Genomic DNA, 19,465 nt, shown 5'->3' on the forward strand with positions numbered 1-19,465 from the left:
AGTGTTTCTCCTTCTGTTTGAGCTATTGGTTCTGATATGAAGTGTGTACATTATGATGTAACACTTAATCAGCATATAGATTATACAGGACATATTGGTGCCAATGGTGCGTGTCTGTTTTTCACATAAATTTAGTGCCGCTATGCTGACCTAGTAGCCAGAATGGCTTGTATATGCTGTGGCCCATATGGCAGTGTTTTCACACAGTGAAGCATGGGTGTGACACCATAATGTATTCATATGATGCATATTATACAGCTGTGATGATGATTGGTTCAGATGTTGAGACAAAGATTTACCTGAAGTGCAAGACAGAGAAAAAAACCTTGGTTCCCAGTTCACCATCTCTCCCATGTGCACCAAGATGTTGGCAAACTTCCAGACCACAGGAAGTATAAACACCCCCCCCAAGCCCCCCCCCCCCCCCCCCCCCCCCCGTCTGATCCACTTTTCACTGTTGCTAGGTGACAGGCTGCTACTTCCTGTGAAAACAGCCTTTGCACCTGTTGCTGAAACAAGAGCCAGGCTGAGAATTCCATATGTGCCCGACACTTGGGCCTCAGGATGTGCAGGCAAAGTCGTGTACAATGAATCACATAACTGTACAGTTACACTGGCTCGTCCAGGGTTACCATCGCAGTAGTTGGAGGTCTTAGGGAGCTTGTGTCGGTATTGTATAATGTATGTGCCCTTTATGTTAAACTGGGTCACTGAATGTCTTGCTCTGTGTGATTAAAGGAATAATATCTTTAACAATATGTTTTTCCTCACTTCATTTTGCTTTGCTGTATGCAATGTTGTGTGAAATCTCAATATCAGTCTTTGCAGCTTCAAATTTTGTATTTTATATAAGAATAGAATCCTTTATAAAACTAAACTAACTGTAATAAACCTTTTATTGTGGTCATTTTTCTTATTTCTAAAATAAGAGAGTGATTATAAAACAGATTAATAAACAGATTAATTTATTAGACTTATGCATTTATGTTACTACAATATTACTAAAGCACGACCAGAATTATTTTCATCTTCATTACACAGTTGTGCTGTTAACACACTAAATATCTTACTCAGGATTATCCAGATAGATACAATTTTAGCTTTTTTTCACTGAAAAGTGTTGATCTCATATGCCATATAACTGATATACTGTATTCTGATTTGGCCTGTTGCCTTGTCTCTGTCGTGCAGCATTAGGGGGACCTGGGGGCCTGAGTCGCGGTGAAATGAGCCTGGCAGAGATACAGTGTCACCTGGACAAAGAGGGAGCCTCTAACCTGGTTATTGACCTCATCATGAACACTACAAGTGACCGAGTCTTCCAAGAAAGCATCCTCCTGGCTATTGCATTGCTGGAAGGTGGAAACACCACCATCCAGGTCAGTTATCCCCAAATTTTTATCCGAGAAACTGCAGAAACATTTTTCGAATCTGCCGTGTATTGTTAAACATCTGAACTGTTATCAAACGCTAGACTCAGTGCAAACTATATATTTACCTGTTCCGCTTACTGTAACTGATCTGCAGTGTTTTAATTAAATGGCCTGTTATCTATGTAAAGGTCAGCTTATCTCACAGTGAATCTGTAGATGATCAGCGAAATGAACACACTGTGTCATGGATGCAAGTTTTCATTACTCGAGGATCTACAGTATGTGGGTCAGTGTGCCACATGTACATTACCAGGGCGGCTCTCATTCCCCTCATATCTAGCAGTATATCTTTTGGCTCAAAGGCCATACCCGCTGCTAATGATGTCAGTAGTCTGTAGATCAGTATATTATAAAAAAATATATTTATTTTTTGTCACTTTAGACTATTCCATTCGGCAACGTAAATGAATCCTATTTCCCTGTTTGCTTTAACCTGAGCTAACTAACCTCTCCTTCTCTAGCTGTCTCTCTCTGCTTCTATTTTTCATGTCTCTTTGTCTCTGCTCTGTCTGTTGATCTCTCCGTCTTTTCATCCGTCTGTCCGTCTGTGTGTTGTTGTGTAAGCACGGGCCTTGCATAATCAGATTAGAGCGAGGAAGCCACTGTGGCGGAGATAATGCTTTGGCTTCCCACGGCTGCTGCAGAGCTACGTCACGTGATCAGCCCGTGTTACATAAGGCCTGTGTGAATGAACAATGAGGAATGTCTCAGCCTTCAAAACATTCCAGCCTCTCTCCTGCTCCCGCGCGCTCTCTTGCCGGCCCAAACTGGGTCATGCTGGGCCTCCGGAACTGGGGCAGTGGGGAGAGAGGGCGGAGGGACGGGGGAACACAGAGGGGATTGAAGAGAAACTGGAGCTCCTCTCACCCTGGCATTCTTAAGTTTGTTCTGAAAAGGGAGGTTTCTTTGCCGGAGAAACTACTCTGTATGCAGTGCTAGAAATGTACCGCATAGTCCAAATATTTGTGTTCTTTAGGTAACTGGAGAAATTCCTAAAAATTGTCAATAAGTTGAGTGTCAGCAAATGTTGACCTTTATCACAGGAATCTTCAATTTTGTTAAAAAAAAAAAGAGAGAGAGAGAGAGAGAGAGAGACAGAAAATATTATTGACAGATTGAAACTTGAATTCATAATCCACCAAATTGTCCACTGTTGCTCACTCCTCTCTTTAAGAAAGCAAGTTGGCTTTTGTTTTATTTGCCATGCCCAGCTGAGCACCTGTTGGGTCTTGGATATCTTGTTCTCACGCAACATAGCAACATAGTTAAATATTTACTCATGACCTACATAGTGCACAGAAATAAACGCCACAGAATGACTCAAGATTGCAGGCACATTCACTCCCTTCTTTTGCTGGCATGCAAAGCTAATGCATAGATGTTCTAGGAACTTCGATATTTTACAGTCAGTAGTGCTTTCTAGACATGTTGGCTCCCTAATGGCTCCTCACATTCCAGTTCTTCTGTGACGGCCATGAGAGAGCTCAGGCAGCTGTAAATTGTGTTGTGAACTAGCGACTTGTGACATTTCACTCGTCAGCCATCTGGCATGTGACCACATAGCATGCTGTTCTGTTTCCCTCCAAAACACTTGCATTGCAGGTGCATTTAACCGATATTGTAAAAAAAAAAAAAAAAAAAAAAAAACAGAAACAATGGGTGTAGACAAACTCTCAATCAGCTGGAATAATAACAAGGAAAGCGTCCGATCTGAGGGAAGAAGGACGAGGAAAAGGAAAGGAGGAAAAGGGCTTGGAGGAGAGCAGAGAGGAGCGGCAGTTCCATTTGGTTTGCATGTGGTGCTGCCCGACATGAGAGGGAGGGTGAGAGAGAAAAGGGAGCACTGGTATAAATAGCTGTTACATAACATCCCTTTGTTGATGCCAAGTGGCGGAACGGAAGGAGAGAAGGGAAAGCGCTATGACCTTGTTTTTCAGTGTTGTCCGCCCCCACCTCATCCCGCTCCTCTCCGTCTCATTCCACTCAGGGTTTGTCTCCATGGATACAGACAGGCTCTGTGTTTACCCAACACTACAGGGAGCCCCTGAGATGCTTGTCCCTCTCCTTTCTCCCTCCTTCATCCTCCTCTGTTACTATCACTCCGTTCTCTCCTTGACCACCATGTGCTACTTCATCCGTAACGTCATCCCTCCATCACGCCACTCTTGTCCTTGCTTTTCTAAGTGCTATCAAAACACAGATGGTGTCTTGATACGACAGGACAGATTTTGTTGCAGATAGTGTAAGGACCAGCATCGAAACACTTTGGAGGCAGCAACGTGGTTAGACATGAAAGTTAAGGTTTTCCCTTCTGATTCATTGTCAGTAAGACGCAACCATAGATACATTTCTAAAGAAACCAGAAAATGAAAGTTTGCTGTAATGTTTGTCTTTACTGTGGTGTTCTGTCTTTATATACAGGCTTTGTCTTGGTTTCGGTGACTCACTTGACCCACTCAACTGAGCTCAGTTCTTAGAAACAGGCTGCAAAAAAAATTATGCTTTCAGTCTGCTGCTGCTGCAAGTGAAAACTTTCACTGCGGGACAAAATCATTAATAACTCTTACATGACCAATACATTCCCCTGCAGCCACCATCAATCACACAACTTACCCCTACCGCAGTGAAATATAATAGCTCTGATAACCCTGATCCATAAGACGAACTACACCTGCTGGCATGGTGCTAGTTCTGCCAAGCCTGCACAGTGAGCCCACCTGCACACTGAGACTGGATAACCCGGGATATCCAAGAGATGAGAGCTGCGGCATTAATGACAGGACGGGCAGTGGAAAATGAATGTGATTACATAAGAATAAAGTTGGCAGACGCACAGTTTGGGAGAGAATACTGTATTGCAGAGCGTGTGTGATATGTGGGTGTGTCCTCAGAACTGGCATGTGCCTATGCCGGAGACAGCTGACCTAGTTTTGTGAGTGTAAAAGTCAGTGGGTGTATTAGCGTATGTGCTCTCCAGCTTGCGTGTGCTTGTACTGTACAAGTGTGTGTGCGTGTCTCTGCGAGTTATGTAATGGTAAAACGGGGTGGGGGTGGGAGGGTGAGTGCTCTTCTCTCTGTTTGCTCCGGTCTAATTGATGTGTGCTGTCCTGGCTCTGGGCCCCATGCCTCAGCCTCTACGCCCTGCCTTCCTCACCCCTCCTCACCCCCTTCCCCTGCAGGTCCAAACTTTAGCCTCCTGATGGAGGGCACAGTTACGTGAGCAGAGACAAACAGGCATGACCATTGCTGCCCCTTCCCATCTCAGGTATGCTGTGAGATGTGAGCTATGAGCGCGCTGCCACTGTGGTGCAGCTAATCCCCTCTCTGCACTCTCCACTCTGTCATCAAGTTGTTTATTGTGTGATGGCCTTGCTCGGCAGCCCCTCCCCACGTTGCTATCTCCTCGTCCCTGAGTGTTGGCAGAGTGCGTACGTGCAGGAGGACTGCTGCTCAGTGGTGGAGGGCCGGGGTGGGGCACAAGGCTCTGGAATCTGCTTTGGGGCACAGGCACACAGTTGTGTCATTGTTTCACTGAAGGAAACACGATTTCAAAATTGTGTCAGCTCTGCTTTGTGATTTGTTAATAAGCTGCGCACACTCTCTTGTTTGGCTTTTTAACTGTTTGGTCACTGTTTTTATTTTTCAAAAGTAAACTAAAAAAAGATTTAGCAACAGTATGTTTAACAGTACATTCCAATACACATAAACCTCTTAGTACATACACCCACAGACAGTGTCCTTGGAGAAGGAGAAACAAGGCTTGTTTTGTCCATTTTGCTTAACAATTTCCTTGTGACTATCATTTATTTGTTTCCTCCAGTAGCCCAGTTTTACATCTAACCTGGAAAGACAGATGGTTATGTAACAAACTTGAGAACTGGCCTAGATACTGTCTGATAACATTCTCTCCCTCCCTATCTCTTGCTCTCGTTTCCCCTCTCTAAATCATCTGCTTTTCTTCTCCTTTCACTCCCTTATTCCCTCTTTGGTGTCTGTCTTTCGCCTCTAGTTTTTTTTTTTTTCTATCCCCACTCCCCACCATCTCTGTTCCTCTATCTGTGTAATCAGGCCAGGCTTCTCCCTCGACCGTCATTTTTCACCCCGTTAGTGTGATGAGGCAGCTTGGGCTGGCTGAAGCTGTTCCATAGGCTGCAGTAGATAACAGCTCTTACATAATCAAAACAGCAGCCCTGTGGGCTGGGACACGGTGTATGCATTGCGCTCACAGGCTCGAAAGTGTTCTAATTCTGTATGACCCCATTCCACAGCAGTAACTGCAGTGTTTAAACCCCCCTCATCATAATAAATCTTGGCTTGCTTCACCACAGTTGTATAATGTTTTGTGTGGCTCCAGTCAAGACCATGTTGCTCATATTGAGTGATGATACATTTTCTATTGTTAGCTGAGACAATTCAGAGGAAACAGTATATAAGAGGATATAAGCATAGACTGGATACTTTAGGCCGAGTCCATGTCCTCTGTTACAACATCCTGTTCACTGGTTTTACCCTCAGTTCACTGCACTCGGAAGTTCTGATCTAACTAATCAGCTGCATAATGCAAACTTGGAAGAGAAAATAATAAGTAATACATGTGGTATACATGTTTACAGCTGAAGCTAAGGATTATTTTTGTCATCAATCGAACTGTTTTCTCCCCTTTTTTATATAAGTCATCAGAAAACTGTGAAAAAACTATAATTATCTAGACCCCGCCGTGTTTTTTGTCTGACCAGTGTCTTAAACCCAACGATATTCAATTCTCAAATAAAATACACAAAGCAGCAAATACTGACATTTGAGAAGCAAGATGTTTCTAGGTTCTCAGATGTGGTGTTTTTGCTTGAAGGATTGAAATGATTAATTGGTTGTCAGAATAGCTGCAGACTAATCCAATTGTGGGGATTGAGTAACTGATTAATCGACTGATTGTTTTATTTCTTGCTTTATACAATTATGTGTGAAAGTTAATGGATCGCTGCAACGATTTCTCTACCTCACATTGTTGCCATTGTGCAGTCACAGTGTGACAACAGGTATTTATTGTGCTTGGCAGACATTCATATCAATAATCTCTCTTTTCTCCTCTTCTTCCATGTATCCAGCGTTCCTTCTTCTGCCGTCTGACAGACGACAAGAAATCAGAGAAATTCTTCCGGGTTTTCTACGACCGTATGAAGCTGGCCCAGCTGGAGATCAAAGCCACAGTGACAGTAAATACCAGTGACCTGGGGAACAGGAAGAGGGATGATGACAGCCAGGATAAAGACGTCCCAGTTCGCAAAAAAGGTCAGAGGTCACCTGTCATAATCTAATGTATTCACCTATATAAGGATAAGGACACCAGAAGATGCTAAGGGAAGCTTTAGTTTTGCAAACTAGACATTTAAAATTTGTTTAAATAACCAGAATAGAAAGATTATTTATGGTATGATGATTATGTGTGAATCAACTGTGTCCTTAGTCCCTCTTTTGGTGCCTGTGTCCGTGTAGCCAGAGACTCAGCAGTAGTCATGACAGAGGATGTGAGAGAGCAACTATTAGAGGCCTCGTCTGCCACCAAGAAGGCCTTTAACTCTTACCGGCGTGAGGCAGACCCTGAGGACCACTTCACCTCAGCCGACGGCCAGCCCAGCACTGGGGACAAGAACCAGGACGAAGGAGAGATGAGCTTTGTCATCGTCATCATGCAGCCTATTCTTCGCTTCCTCCAGCTTCTTTGTGAGAATCACAACCGTGACCTGCAGGTGGGGCAGACTGATCATCACACACTGCTAGTCTTACAGACACCCATCAGAGTGGGCCACACTTCACAACAGTGTCTTTCTTTATCTGACATTTTATACATGAATGATTTTGGGTCTTTGTGTCAGGCTTTGGTCACAGTTTCAGTCTTTTATTAATCATCATTTGTGTGAGAGGTCATGTCTGACTAGAGATGGCCTCTCTGGTACCTCTTTTTTTATAGAGGTATGAAAGTCCCCGCTCCCCTTTTTGTGTTCACACAGCCTCCTGCTCATTTCTCTGCCTCACTCTTTTGCTGAGCCTGGAAAGGGGCGGCTTTCACTTATTGAGGATCAACTCCAGAGAGAATGCAGCTGCAGGATTTTATTGAATTTAGAGCATTATGCAAACCAAACAGAGAAGCCTGCAGATGTTTTATTTGATAATTGAAATAATTGTGCAATTTTCGTCATTCAATTTCTTAACGTATTATTTCATCTTGAATCATAAATTTTGTACAGACTCAGCCAGTCATTTTTTTGTGGTTCATCTCTTGGTCTCTTGGGCTCCTTTCAAAAACAAGATGAATATGTTAGTGGCAAAGCCAATTCTAATTAATATTCTTAAATGTTGAAATAATATTTCTTTCAATTACTTCCATTCTGAAGAAGTTAGTCTCGTGAAACAGTTCTACTGTTGGTTCAAAAGTTCAGCTCTGACGTCATTATCTTTCACTTCTTCAGAACCAAAACTCACCTGTTATGTTTTTAGGGTTAGTCAGCGTCTCTCAGAAGAAGGTCAGGTTGAACGGCTCTGACACGGGCTGAAACTGAAATATTGTTGCGAATTCGCTCTAATCTTCAGCCAAACTATTCCTTTAATGCTTCGTACTTGTATGTGGTTTTGATTGGTTGATTACACACCGTGTATATCTAGTTCACTCCATAAAGACCCATCACATTCAAACTTAACTGCCAACGCCAACCGCTTTTATCTTCTCAGAACTTCCTTCGTTGGCAGAACAACAAGAACAACTACAACCTTGTGTGTGAGACTCTGCAGTTCTTAGACTGTATCTGTGGCAGCACTACAGGCGGTCTCGGCCTGCTGGGGCTGTACATCAATGAGAAGAACGTGGCGCTCATCAACCAAACTCTGGAGAGTCTCACAGAGTACTGCCAGGGCCCCTGCCATGAAAACCAGGTACACAAGAGAACTACAGGTGAATTCTACGTCTTTACTAAGTCACCTCTGGTCTTTCTTACACATTTCTGTCCCTCCAGAATTGCATTGCCACTCACGAGTCAAATGGTATTGATATCATCATCGCGCTGATCCTTAATGACATCAACCCACTTGGGAAAAAGCGGATGGACCTGGTGTTAGAGCTCAAGGTGAGTCGGCTGAGCAGGTGTAAGTGGAGTCGAGGAAGAATCTGCAACTTTGTTTGAAACCGAGGATTGGGTTAAATCTGGGTTTGGGTCTCAAGCCAAAAACAAAAAAAAAACTGCAGTAGTTTCTTTTCACAGCAGGATGGAATATCACTAACAGGCTACAGTATAAGTATAAGAGCAGGACATTCATTCAGCTGAGCTGAGCTTGCTTTTTGTGCATGCCTGCCAAGACAAATAGCAGCAGAGTGCATTTTCCTAGAGCACCGGGGTTCCTGGCTGTTTTCCTTGGGCGAAGAAACTGACAGAGCTTAAGTTCTTATCTTGGAGCTCTCCTTTCCTGTGCCTCCTTTCTGTCTTTGTCACACTCAGAACAATGCATCCAAGCTGCTGCTCGCCATCATGGAGAGCCGCCATGACAGCGAGAATGCAGAGAGGATCCTGTACAACATGAGGCCTAAAGAGCTGGTGAGCAAGTGATATGCACCTTTTTTCCTTTTCTCAGCTCCTTCTAACGTCTACAATACAACAGCTGCTGAGTTTTGGGCATGTGCGTGTCCGTGTAGGTGGAGGTGATAAAAAAGGCCTATCTGCAGGGAGAGGTAGAGTTTGAAGACACGCAGGAGGAAGAGGATAACGGGGAGGAGGAGGAACATGATGCCGCTTCCCCCAGAAATGTTGGACACAACATCTACATTTTAGCTCACCAGGTCTGCTCTTCATCTCTGCAGAATCCCAACCGCAAAGCATGACACACAAGATTATGTAATTATAAAACATAATGAATGAATTGTTCCATTCTATGAGAATGTGATGGGACACACGTGTTATCCATGTGCTGTTTTTGTGACAAGCTCAGTGTTTCTCCATGTGTCCTTCATGCAGCTGGCCCGTCATAACAAGGAGCTGTCCATGATGTTAAAGCCAGGCGTGGTCAGTGGAGAGGGAGATGAGGCCTTGGAGTTCTACGCCAAACACACTGCTCAGATAGAGGTCATTACACACAACCCTCACTTAATATGAACAACTTGAAGCCTTCTGTAACAGAATAGCCACACAAATAAACAGATCTACAAAATACAATTTTTTTTGCGCATTTGCAGAGATATAGTCACAAATGTGGCCATGTGGGCCTGTGTGTGTGTGTGCCTCTGTTCAGATTGTGCGTCAGGATCGTACAATGGAGGAGATAGTGTTCCCTGTGCCCAACATCTGCGAGTTCCTTACCTCAGAGTCAAAGCTGCGAGTCTACTACACCACGGAGAGAGATGAGCAGGGCAGCAAGATCAACGACTTCTTCCTGCGGGCAGAGGACCTCTTCAATGAGATGAACTGGCAGAAGAAACTCAGAGGTAAGGTCAGGAGGGAGCTTGTGTGTGTTTAAATACTCATTATTAATATTTCTGTTAGTTATATCGGATAATACAGGACCACTTACGCAGATATAAAAATGCTTATACACCCGAATTTGAGTGAATAAATTGAGTTTCACAGTTAATTAAAGGAGGAGAACAGGATTCAGCAGACCAGACAGAACCAACATGTATCCCTGACAAATTGGCTACACATCATTGAAAAGATTATTCTAATTATCGAATAGTTCAAATAATGGCATAGTTATTTAATCTATAAAATATTTTCCAAAAAATTAAGATTGCCCATCACATAAAAGAATTTAAAATTACATAAAACTGAAAAGCATCCAATCCTCATATTTAAGTAGGTACAACAAATGCACTTTATTTAAATTATAATTTGGTTGTTGGTTAAGTTTCTGTTCTGGCTAATCAATTTATTGACTAATTACTTCTTGCATTTGTTTAATAGCAGACAGTGTAGACACAGACAGTAAATACTGGGACCATAAGATTATTCTTACAGAGAAACTACAGCAGGAGATGGGGGGAGAAGTCTACTATAGAAGCATAGTAGCGAGTAAGAGCAAAGGATTATGAGTTAGCAAGCTTGAATGTGACTCTATTTTTTGCCGATCAGCTGATGGTGTACAAAACTTCAGTGCTGTTTATTTTCCAGAAACAGCATCTTTTGTGCCGAATACCCTCAGCTCGGATGCAGCATGATGGCTCAATGACAGCTGTCAGATCTCACTTCTGGGTTTTAACATTCAGATCAGCTGGGCCTTTTCTGTGGGGAATTTGTTCTCCGTGTGTCCATGTGTTCTGATTCACTTCCACACTCCAAACACATGCAGGCTAGGGGAATTTGAAACTCCAATTGTTTGTGTGTCCCAGTGACAGACAGGCGACATGTCCATGGTATACCCTAACTCTCACTCAGTGCATGCTGGGAAAGACCTCAGTCCCTCCAAGCCTGAACAGGATAAGCGGCTATGCAAAATAGAGTGAAGCGTATCCCCAACTTGAGATCAGGGCTAACAGTGTCATCATGTGTGTGCGTGAGCTGTGTGTGTGCATGTTTCCACTGTCTAAAAGCAGACAGGGGCTTTCCACATCCTTTGAGCCGTGAAACATTTGTACAGTAACCATATGAATCACAACTGAGAGCACACTTGCTCACGCACATTTAAGACTGCATACCCACACAAAGCCATATTTTGTCTCTCACTCAGAAGAGGGGATGGACAGAGAAAAGTCCCTGCGTCTGTTTTTCTTTTCCTCTAAAAGCAGAGGACAGAAAATCGTCTATTAAAAGTCAGATTGTGTGTCTGATTTAAAGGTCAAAGTGGCATGTAAAACAGTTTCTCCTTCATTTTGACTTATTTAAGTATCAACATTTTAACATGCAGAATTAACACTTTTTTTGTCTTCATATTACTTTTAATATTAAATTATTCTCTTTATGACTGGGGAGACTTGAGCTATGTGAGCTCAACTATCTCCTGTCCTTATTTTTAATTTAAACCTACAGCTTGTTCACTCATTGGGTTTATGTTAATCATATTAGTGCTGAAACAAGTAGGCGATTAAATAGTTATTTGACCAAAAAATTGTAGACTCATGGTTTTTTATTTATCATCATGATTTTCCAAATATTCACTGGTCCCAGCTTCTAAGATTTGAGGACTTCAATTTTATATATTTTAGCTTTTGGGAAAGCAATCTGAAAGTGTCACGTTGGGATCTTCAAATTAGAAATAATTTTACAATTTTTAGACATTTTATGGTCAAAATCAAATCAAATTTGTCACTGTGCCTCTCCCTCCAGCCCAGCCGGTGCTGTACTGGTGCTCCAGAAACATGTCAGTGTGGAGTAACGTTTCATTCAACCTGGCTGTTCTCATGAACCTGCTGGTCTGCTTATTCTACCCTCTGGAGGGGGTACATGGAGGTCAGTCACACATGAGTTGGCATCTGTGAAAGTGTTGTTTTTTACTTACTCACATCATGTTTCTAATATTACGATGAGATCTCACTTTGCATTTCCAGTGGCTCAGTGATTGTAAATTGTGTGTTATTGTTTTCTGGTTTGTTCTGGTCAGGCTGCCTTCAACTGTTTATGGATATGAAACATTTACTCTTACTATAGTGAATGCATGTTGATGTTGCACTGATGCAGCATCACAGAGGCATATTTGTATGTACTGCACTGTTCCTGTGTTCAGACTGCTCTAGAAACCAGGGTCAAAACGAAGATGATGCGCTCAGCGATGCAAAACAGGAAGGACAGGGGCTTGTTGACAAGTCTGTCTGCTACAAACTGCATTTAACAACCTGCACTGACATGGCATATTTTGAATAGACGTGAATACATCTCCTACATTGATAGATTATATAAAGCCAACAATAAAGCACCAGTATATAAATAGAGAGGTTCATATTTTGATTTTTTTTATTTCTTTTTTTTACACTTGTTTTCTTTTACATTTATATCACATTTTGACATAGGAGACTATCTGGAAAGACATGTGACATGGTGCAGCCACCCACAGAGATAGACTTTGAAGATCTGACTCTTATTCCTTCTCCTGGGCCTGGGCACTGACCTACTGATCTTTAACCGCAGTGCTCTGATCTCCTGACTTCTAATCACCTGACCAGGATTAGGAGCAGGACCTGAGAAACCCTCTGCTTTTGTTTGAGGCACACCCTCACAGACTAACCTCAACTCACGCCTTGAGCTTGAGCTCATATTTGACTTTCAGTACTATGGAGACCACAATAAACACAGGAGCGGCCTGTGCAATTTAATGTCCCATAAACACAGCTTATATTGGCACAAGTAAGACAAGTTATTCGTGACATATCAGGTGATCAAGAACAAGTCATGCGTCATGTTTTATACTTCAGTCACTGCAATCTACTCAGCTGCCAAATCCTCTTTACTGATGTCTGTTTACTTGTTTTTTTTTTTCTGTCAGTGGGTTAGTTGTCTCTCTAAATCTCTTCCAGGCTGCTGCTCAGACTCATATAAAGAGTGTATTACAAACTGTTATAAAAAACTTTTACATAAATTCACAAAAAATGAACAAAGAGGAAGCAAAAAGAAGAAGTGAATAATCAATTTTCAACATGTCCTCATTCACCTATCTAAGTTTGCACACAGCTTTTTACAGTTGTTGAACAACTTGTCAAATTATCTGGTGGAATTGTTAATTAGGCTCAGTAAGAAAAAAACAAATAAGAAATAAGAAGAAATAATAAGAAAACACTTATACTACCAAAGCAGAAGATAACAGCAAATACAACAGTTCAACAATGACTATGATCATTCTTTTCACTTAATGACAAAACTAAAATTCCCTGTTCTCTGTCATTGTTAATTGTACAAAATATTAAAGTTAAAAACAAATAGAAAATGAGTGCACAGAACGAGTAAGGTCTAACGCTTTCCTGGATCTTGTTTTGTGCGTAAGACATCATCACGTGAGTCTGCAGCATACCTTTGGCCTGCTTAAACAGGCACTTTTATGGCTTTGGGGCCCTGCCTTCTTTCTGTTACACACACACACACACACACACACACACACACACTTTCACATACACACACACACACACACACACACACACACACACATGCTGTGCTTGCTGTCCTCCCTTCTTTGCTTGGGGCTTTTGAATGAGGGTTATAAGAGCAGGAGATCTAGGTCAGTGTGTTCTGTCTGCATGCATGACTGACTGCCTTTTGATGAATAGCTTTGGTTAACACCGCACATTCATACCACATGCTTACACGCAGACAGTGCATGCTTGCAGCCTTCTCCGCTGTTGATGTTACTTTGGGTTTGCATACAATCATCTGCCCGCACATCAGACTGAAGTCTGAGGGAGGCGCAGAGTTTGTGAGAGCACGTAAGCACTGCTCCTTCAGTGTGCCACATCACTAGAGCTGTGTGTTGCTCCCTGCTCGTTCCTCATGAATCTTTCAGCTGAGGTATTTTTAGAGATGGCTGTTATGTAAGTGGCACCTGTCATGTGATCTCCACAGGGATTGGGAGGGAGAGAAAACTAGAAGAAGGGAAGGAGACAGAGAGAAGCAAGGTGGGAGGAAAGGAAGTAGGGGAGGCAAGAAGGGCTCCCTTACCCGCAGTACTCCCCTACTGCTTTCTCAACCAGCATTTTTTTTTTTTTTTTAATCCTTGCAATTCTGCCTCATTTCACCTTATCTCTTTTCTTTTGATCTTTTCTTTCTAACAGCAAAACATTCCTCAGTTTTTCTTTTTTTTCTTTTTCTATGTTCCCTGAAATCATTCAGTGTCCTGTGCTCATAGACTCCACACACAAATTAGTCTTATGTTTTTAAAAACAGGAATGAGTTACACAAACAGCAGGATGGGTGTGGCCTTGTTTTTTAGGCTGGTCAAACCTGGTCAAGGGTTTTAGCCTGAGTGACACATTGCCACATGAAACCCATGACTAGGACACTAATCCTGGATTTGCCCCAGGATCAAGGGAAGCATCAGGTAGGCTCTCACTAAAGCTTACTGTGCACACACACACTCTCAAAAAAGTATGTCATATACTTTTGAGTGTTATGTAACTGGCTCTCTTTGAGTTCAAAGTCTCACTAATGAAGGCTCGAGGCTTGCCTGAGAGGCAGAAGTCAGGCGAAGCCAGTTAAAAATCTGTTGATCCGGACAAGGCCTGGTTTAAGCTGCAAACTGCACCGTCATCCTCTTAACATAATGCCCTCATGTTCCACATTAATATGGCAAATTTACCATTTAACAGAGATGTCAGTTGTAGCAGTATTAACAGGTATCCTTTAAAGTTTGCCTGTGCATTAATGCAACTGGCCTTCTGGTGTGTGTTTGTGCCCTTAACTCCTGCAGGTATGCTGGATCCCCACCTGTCTGCACTGCTATGGATGGGAGTCTTGGCAACACTGGTCATTGTTATCATCATGCCCCAACCGCTGGGCATCCGTGCCCTGGTCATTGTCACCATCCTCCGTCTCATCTTCTCTGTTGGCCTGGAGCCCACTCTCTTCCTTCTGGGTGCCTTCAATGTGAGTTGTCTCCCTTAAAGGGTCAGTTCACCCAAATTACTAATGGTGGTATCTAGTCACGCAGTTAGATTTGGTTTTAAGTCGTGTTGCCACCTCAATACAATGGAGGGAAGACAATTAGTGAATTCATTGATTTGTTGATTCAGAGAAATTAAGCAGCAACTACTTTGATAATTAGTCATTTTGGTTGTTTTCAAGTAAACATTCTCTGATTCAAGCTTCTCAAATGTGAGTATGTGATGCTTTTCTATTTTTTATGGATTTTAGTCTGTTGGGTGGAATCAACAAGCATTTGAAGATGTCAGTCTGGGCCTTGTCAGTCTTGTTTTGACATTTCATGGTCTAAACAATTAATTGAGAAAATCTACAGATGAAAAGTTGCAGCCTGAGAATTTTGGTTGTTTTGCTCAAATCAAGAAATTTGATTGTGAAAAATTCAACAGTTAAGTGTTGGTGTTTCCTGTTATTCTGGATAATCCACAGACTAAGTTACTGTATAGTAACTTTGTCTGTTACTATACAGACTTTTTTATTGGAACTTCAGAAGAAATATTCCCAAATTCAAATATGGACAAATTAAGTTAAACTTCTGTATGGCTGGATCCCATTAGTGCAAGAATGTTTTTTTTTCTTTAACTATATTTGGGTGAACCAACTCTTTAAACCTGTCTCGTGTGCAAGAGTGAGGTTTGTCTGTGATTTTCCCCAGAGAGAGGCTAAAAACAAACCACTTCTATTTTATCAGTCACACATACTATTGTATGTTATTTCACTTACTGAGAAATCTCCACCACGTTAGTTCCAGTTCTTCTTTCAACTCTCACTCACACTCATGCCCACTTGGCAGGCCGATGCCCCGTCTGCCTGTGGTGTGCCCCCCACCCCCCCCCGCCCCTACAGTTCTCCCTGCCAGCGCCTGGCTGTGTTATGGGGTGTGAAGTGCGTCACTGGACCCTAGAGAGTATGACACTAGATGTGCTCTTAAACACACACACACAAAATAAAGTCTTGAACACACTGCCATCATCTCTCCTCCCCCCTCAGTTGCTACGTTCACATGTACACAAAAAACCAGGTTACTGAGAGAAATCAGGTTAAGGCAGGAAATCAGAGAACACGTTACCATGGACTTCAGTAACCGGGATACTCCAAAATCTAGTTTACGTGCAGCTGGCCAGAGGTCAGATGTCTCCCACAATTTGTTTTTGACATTTTTAAAGCAAGAGTAGTGTCTTTTTTCTTTTCAAATAACCCTAATTAAACTGTAAAAAAACGATCATTTAAAAAGTGGTTAGTTTTTTTTTTTGTGTCAGTTTCATTCTTAGTCAGACTTCATATTTTGTCATCCTGAATCAAAGGATGCACTGCTGATGACATTTGCTTTCATGCCTCCCTGCTGCTGTCACAGTGATACCTTCGCTGTCTGATGTCTTTATCAATTACACAGAGTCTTGTAAAGACCCCATTTGAAACTCGGTTAAGCGTATGCATGACCAAGAAGTCAGGTTTCTCCTGCCGGTGTCTAACCGGGTTTCTGTTAATCTCTTACCCTGGTTTCTTGTTCACAGTGAGGTATAAGGAATAAAGTCACTGCAGAAAGCCGACAATAACCAGGTTACTTAGGAACATGTAAATGTCCTCATTTATCTCAATATCCACCTGCTGTCAACACTTTTAGTTTCTGCCCTACAGCCCTCTTGTTGATTTTTCAACATTAAAATGATTGATGGCTGATTATCCCGGGCTCTAATGATTAAAGAGAGATTGACTTTTATCTTCCAGGTGTGTAATAAAATCATCTTCCTGATAAGTTTTGTTGGGAACCGAGGAACCTTCACAAGAGGCTACAAAGCCATGGTGATGGACTTTGAGTTCCTCTACCACCTCATCTACCTCATCATCTGCTGTCTGGGTGTGTTTGTCCACGTCTTCTTCTACAGTCTGTTGGTGAGAGAAGCCCACATATGATATGTATACATATAGCACCTTCGCACACAGACACACACACACACACACACACACACTCACACAAACCTCCTGAGTAGGGACAAAGACTGGGAAGTGATGATATTAAGAAATATGAAGGCAGCAGATTTTGAGTAAAACCATGTGTAAAGTACTTCTTTTCTTTCTGAATGTAGCCTTGGCTTTCCACTATGGTGCATTCAAGGACATATCCTGCTAACCAGCCAGAAGTTGCCTTATTTGGTGCTGTCACAGTGTTGCTGTTGTTGCTGTTGCTGCTGCTGTTATTGTTGTTTTTGTTGTTGTGTTATGTTGTCTGCCTGTGTCCTAGCTCTGTTTTTTCTAACATATCAGACGTAATCTGCCAGTTTTTGGGGATGTTTTCCACACACAGAGGTCCAAGCAGCTCCTCTGCAGATGCAGCACAACATATATTTTATTTATTGCCTGTAATAACAAGATGCTGAAAATTGAGAAAACTTCCCATTCAAAATACAGAGCTCATACTACACATAAAGGATGGCAGTGCATAACCTAAATGAGTGCTCCACGTATTTCCAGTTTCCTATTTTGTCTTCTGAGAGGCATTATGTCACCTCACATATTGAGCCTTTGGTCCTGCCATAATTGTGCATCCTTGTAATAAGTGTTTTGCCTCTCTGTAGCTGTTCGACCTGGTGTACAGAGAAGAGACCTTGCTGAACGTAATCAAGAGTGTGACACGTAACGGACGCTCCATCGTACTCACCGCGGTGCTGGCTCTCATCTTAGTCTACCTGTTCTCCATTGTTGGCTACATCTTCTTCAAAGACGACTTCATCCTGGAGGTGGATCGGATTCCCAACACAACCATAAGTGAGGAGGCATACGGTTAATTTATGATGTTTGCAAGTAGCCTTAAAATTATTGTAGGTGCTTCATTTATAAAAAAAAAAAAAAAAAAAACGGGAAACTTATGAACCGTCTCTCCCTGCTTCCAGAAAGTGGAGCCAGTCTGGCCAGCGAGTTTCTGTCTGAAGGAATGTGTCGAGGAGGGATTGATGAGAACTGTACCACTGGGACCCCGCAGGAAGGTAATGTATGCCACAATACTTAAACTAATCTTTAGTCTTAAGATAGATAGTTCAATCAATGAATAATGTGGTTAGTTTTAGTTAGAGGTTACAACTAGAGTGCAGAGAATTTAATTTGTGGAGATTGGTGGGGCCGACACTCAGCCTTGAGTCAAATGCTGTCTAAGCTGACTTTGATGTGAAGAGTAAAGAGCGAACTATGGATGTTCAATGTATTTGCAAATGAACTGATTTCTTCAGGCTGAGGTTTTGACTTGATGTTCCTGGGCTCCTGGAGTAGTTGTAAGTCATTTTATCCAGAAAAGGGCAGTGCTTGTTAAGATATGACTGTCTGGGAGAAAATACAAACAACAATCCAGTGATAGGCTGATGTAGGAAGGTGATGGAGGGAGGAGCAGAAGGCACAATCATTTATTGTTATTTGAAATGTTGAGAAATCATCCTTGGCCTTGACAAACCACAAGAAGTGAAGGGAAAACTGCAGGATGTTTTTGCAGAGATAGTGCACCTTGTGTTGTGCAGTTTCACACTAATTCACACTTGAATTCATGTGACTCCACTGACTGTCATTTGACCAGAATAACCCTAATGTGACCTCATCAACCCTCATGTGACATCAACATGTGAATGCCCTAAAAAGGGTTAAATTCTGGGAACTTTCTGTCAGTCAGGATGTGCGGTGGTGTCAGGCTAAGTTATCTTTGGTCTAACATTTAGAGATGTCAACAACAAGAAGGCCTCAGTTCACTCTGGTGACACTTGGTACAGAGCTGGTAACATACTGTATGGAGCCAGGAGGAGCCAATAATAAACATATTTAGCAAGAGGCTCATGACACCGTGTCCTATCCTGTCCATCATTTGACTGTTAAGAGTAGAAATAGTAACTATTGTACCATGACCTATAAACTCACAAAAGTTAGTCATTTTTTTCTCTGTCTTGAACCAAAGCTGCTGTTACGTTCCAGTTAAACAAAAACACTTTTACTTTGACTAACCACAATCACACTGTGAACCAAAACATGTAAACAAGGTTTGAACAGATATCAAGCTCTGCAACTAAGCCAAGGATGTTTATGACCAAATATCAAAATAAAACCTTATATTTATATGTTACTACAAGGCCATCAAATCTTACTCTTACACAGAATACTAATCATGATTGATAATCAAGGAAAATATTTAAAAACAAAGTAATACTCAATTTGTATTGCTTGTTATCTTAAGACATTTGAGTAAATCCTGAATGTGAATATCATTAGCAGAGTAATATTGCATCTCAAATGAGTCTAAAATTCACTCCATGCATCTTGAATATGACTCGGGTGGCTTATAGAGTTCAATAGAGCATAAGATTAATATCTGTGGCTGATATCTGAGAATTTTTTGTTTCACACTTGCTTATATGCAGTTTCAGTAATTCATCGTAACATCTGAATAAAAGTAACAGTGTT

The 19,465-nt window shown here is 42.0% G+C and overlaps 1 protein-coding gene across 5 annotated transcripts in view; it reads left to right on the top strand.

Moving 5' to 3' along the window:
- Positions 1-19,465, top strand: part of LOC139630702 (inositol 1,4,5-trisphosphate-gated calcium channel ITPR1) — a 66,404-nt gene that overhangs the window by 39,112 nt on the left and 7,827 nt on the right. For all 5 annotated transcript variants that reach the window (XM_071494367.1, XM_071494363.1, XM_071494364.1 and 2 more), the window contains 14 exons: positions 1,192-1,379; positions 6,539-6,722; positions 6,927-7,180; positions 8,160-8,360; positions 8,441-8,551; positions 8,921-9,016; positions 9,115-9,258; positions 9,434-9,541; positions 9,708-9,900; positions 11,735-11,857; positions 14,799-14,974; positions 16,757-16,921; positions 17,605-17,794; positions 17,920-18,012. In XM_071494367.1, the coding sequence (XP_071350468.1) occupies positions 1,192-1,379; positions 6,539-6,722; positions 6,927-7,180; positions 8,160-8,360; positions 8,441-8,551; positions 8,921-9,016; positions 9,115-9,258; positions 9,434-9,541; positions 9,708-9,900; positions 11,735-11,857; positions 14,799-14,974; positions 16,757-16,921; positions 17,605-17,794; positions 17,920-18,012 (2,226 nt within the window). The remainder of the gene's footprint in view (positions 1-1,191; positions 1,380-6,538; positions 6,723-6,926; positions 7,181-8,159; positions 8,361-8,440; positions 8,552-8,920; positions 9,017-9,114; positions 9,259-9,433; positions 9,542-9,707; positions 9,901-11,734; positions 11,858-14,798; positions 14,975-16,756; positions 16,922-17,604; positions 17,795-17,919; positions 18,013-19,465) is intronic.

The sequence above is a fragment of the Trachinotus anak genome, unplaced genomic scaffold (assembly GCF_046630095.1).
Source record: "Trachinotus anak isolate AG129_WGS33_773 ecotype Australia unplaced genomic scaffold, CSIRO_AGI_Tana_v1 ptg000013l, whole genome shotgun sequence".
Taxonomy (NCBI): domain Eukaryota; kingdom Metazoa; phylum Chordata; class Actinopteri; order Carangiformes; family Carangidae; genus Trachinotus; species Trachinotus anak.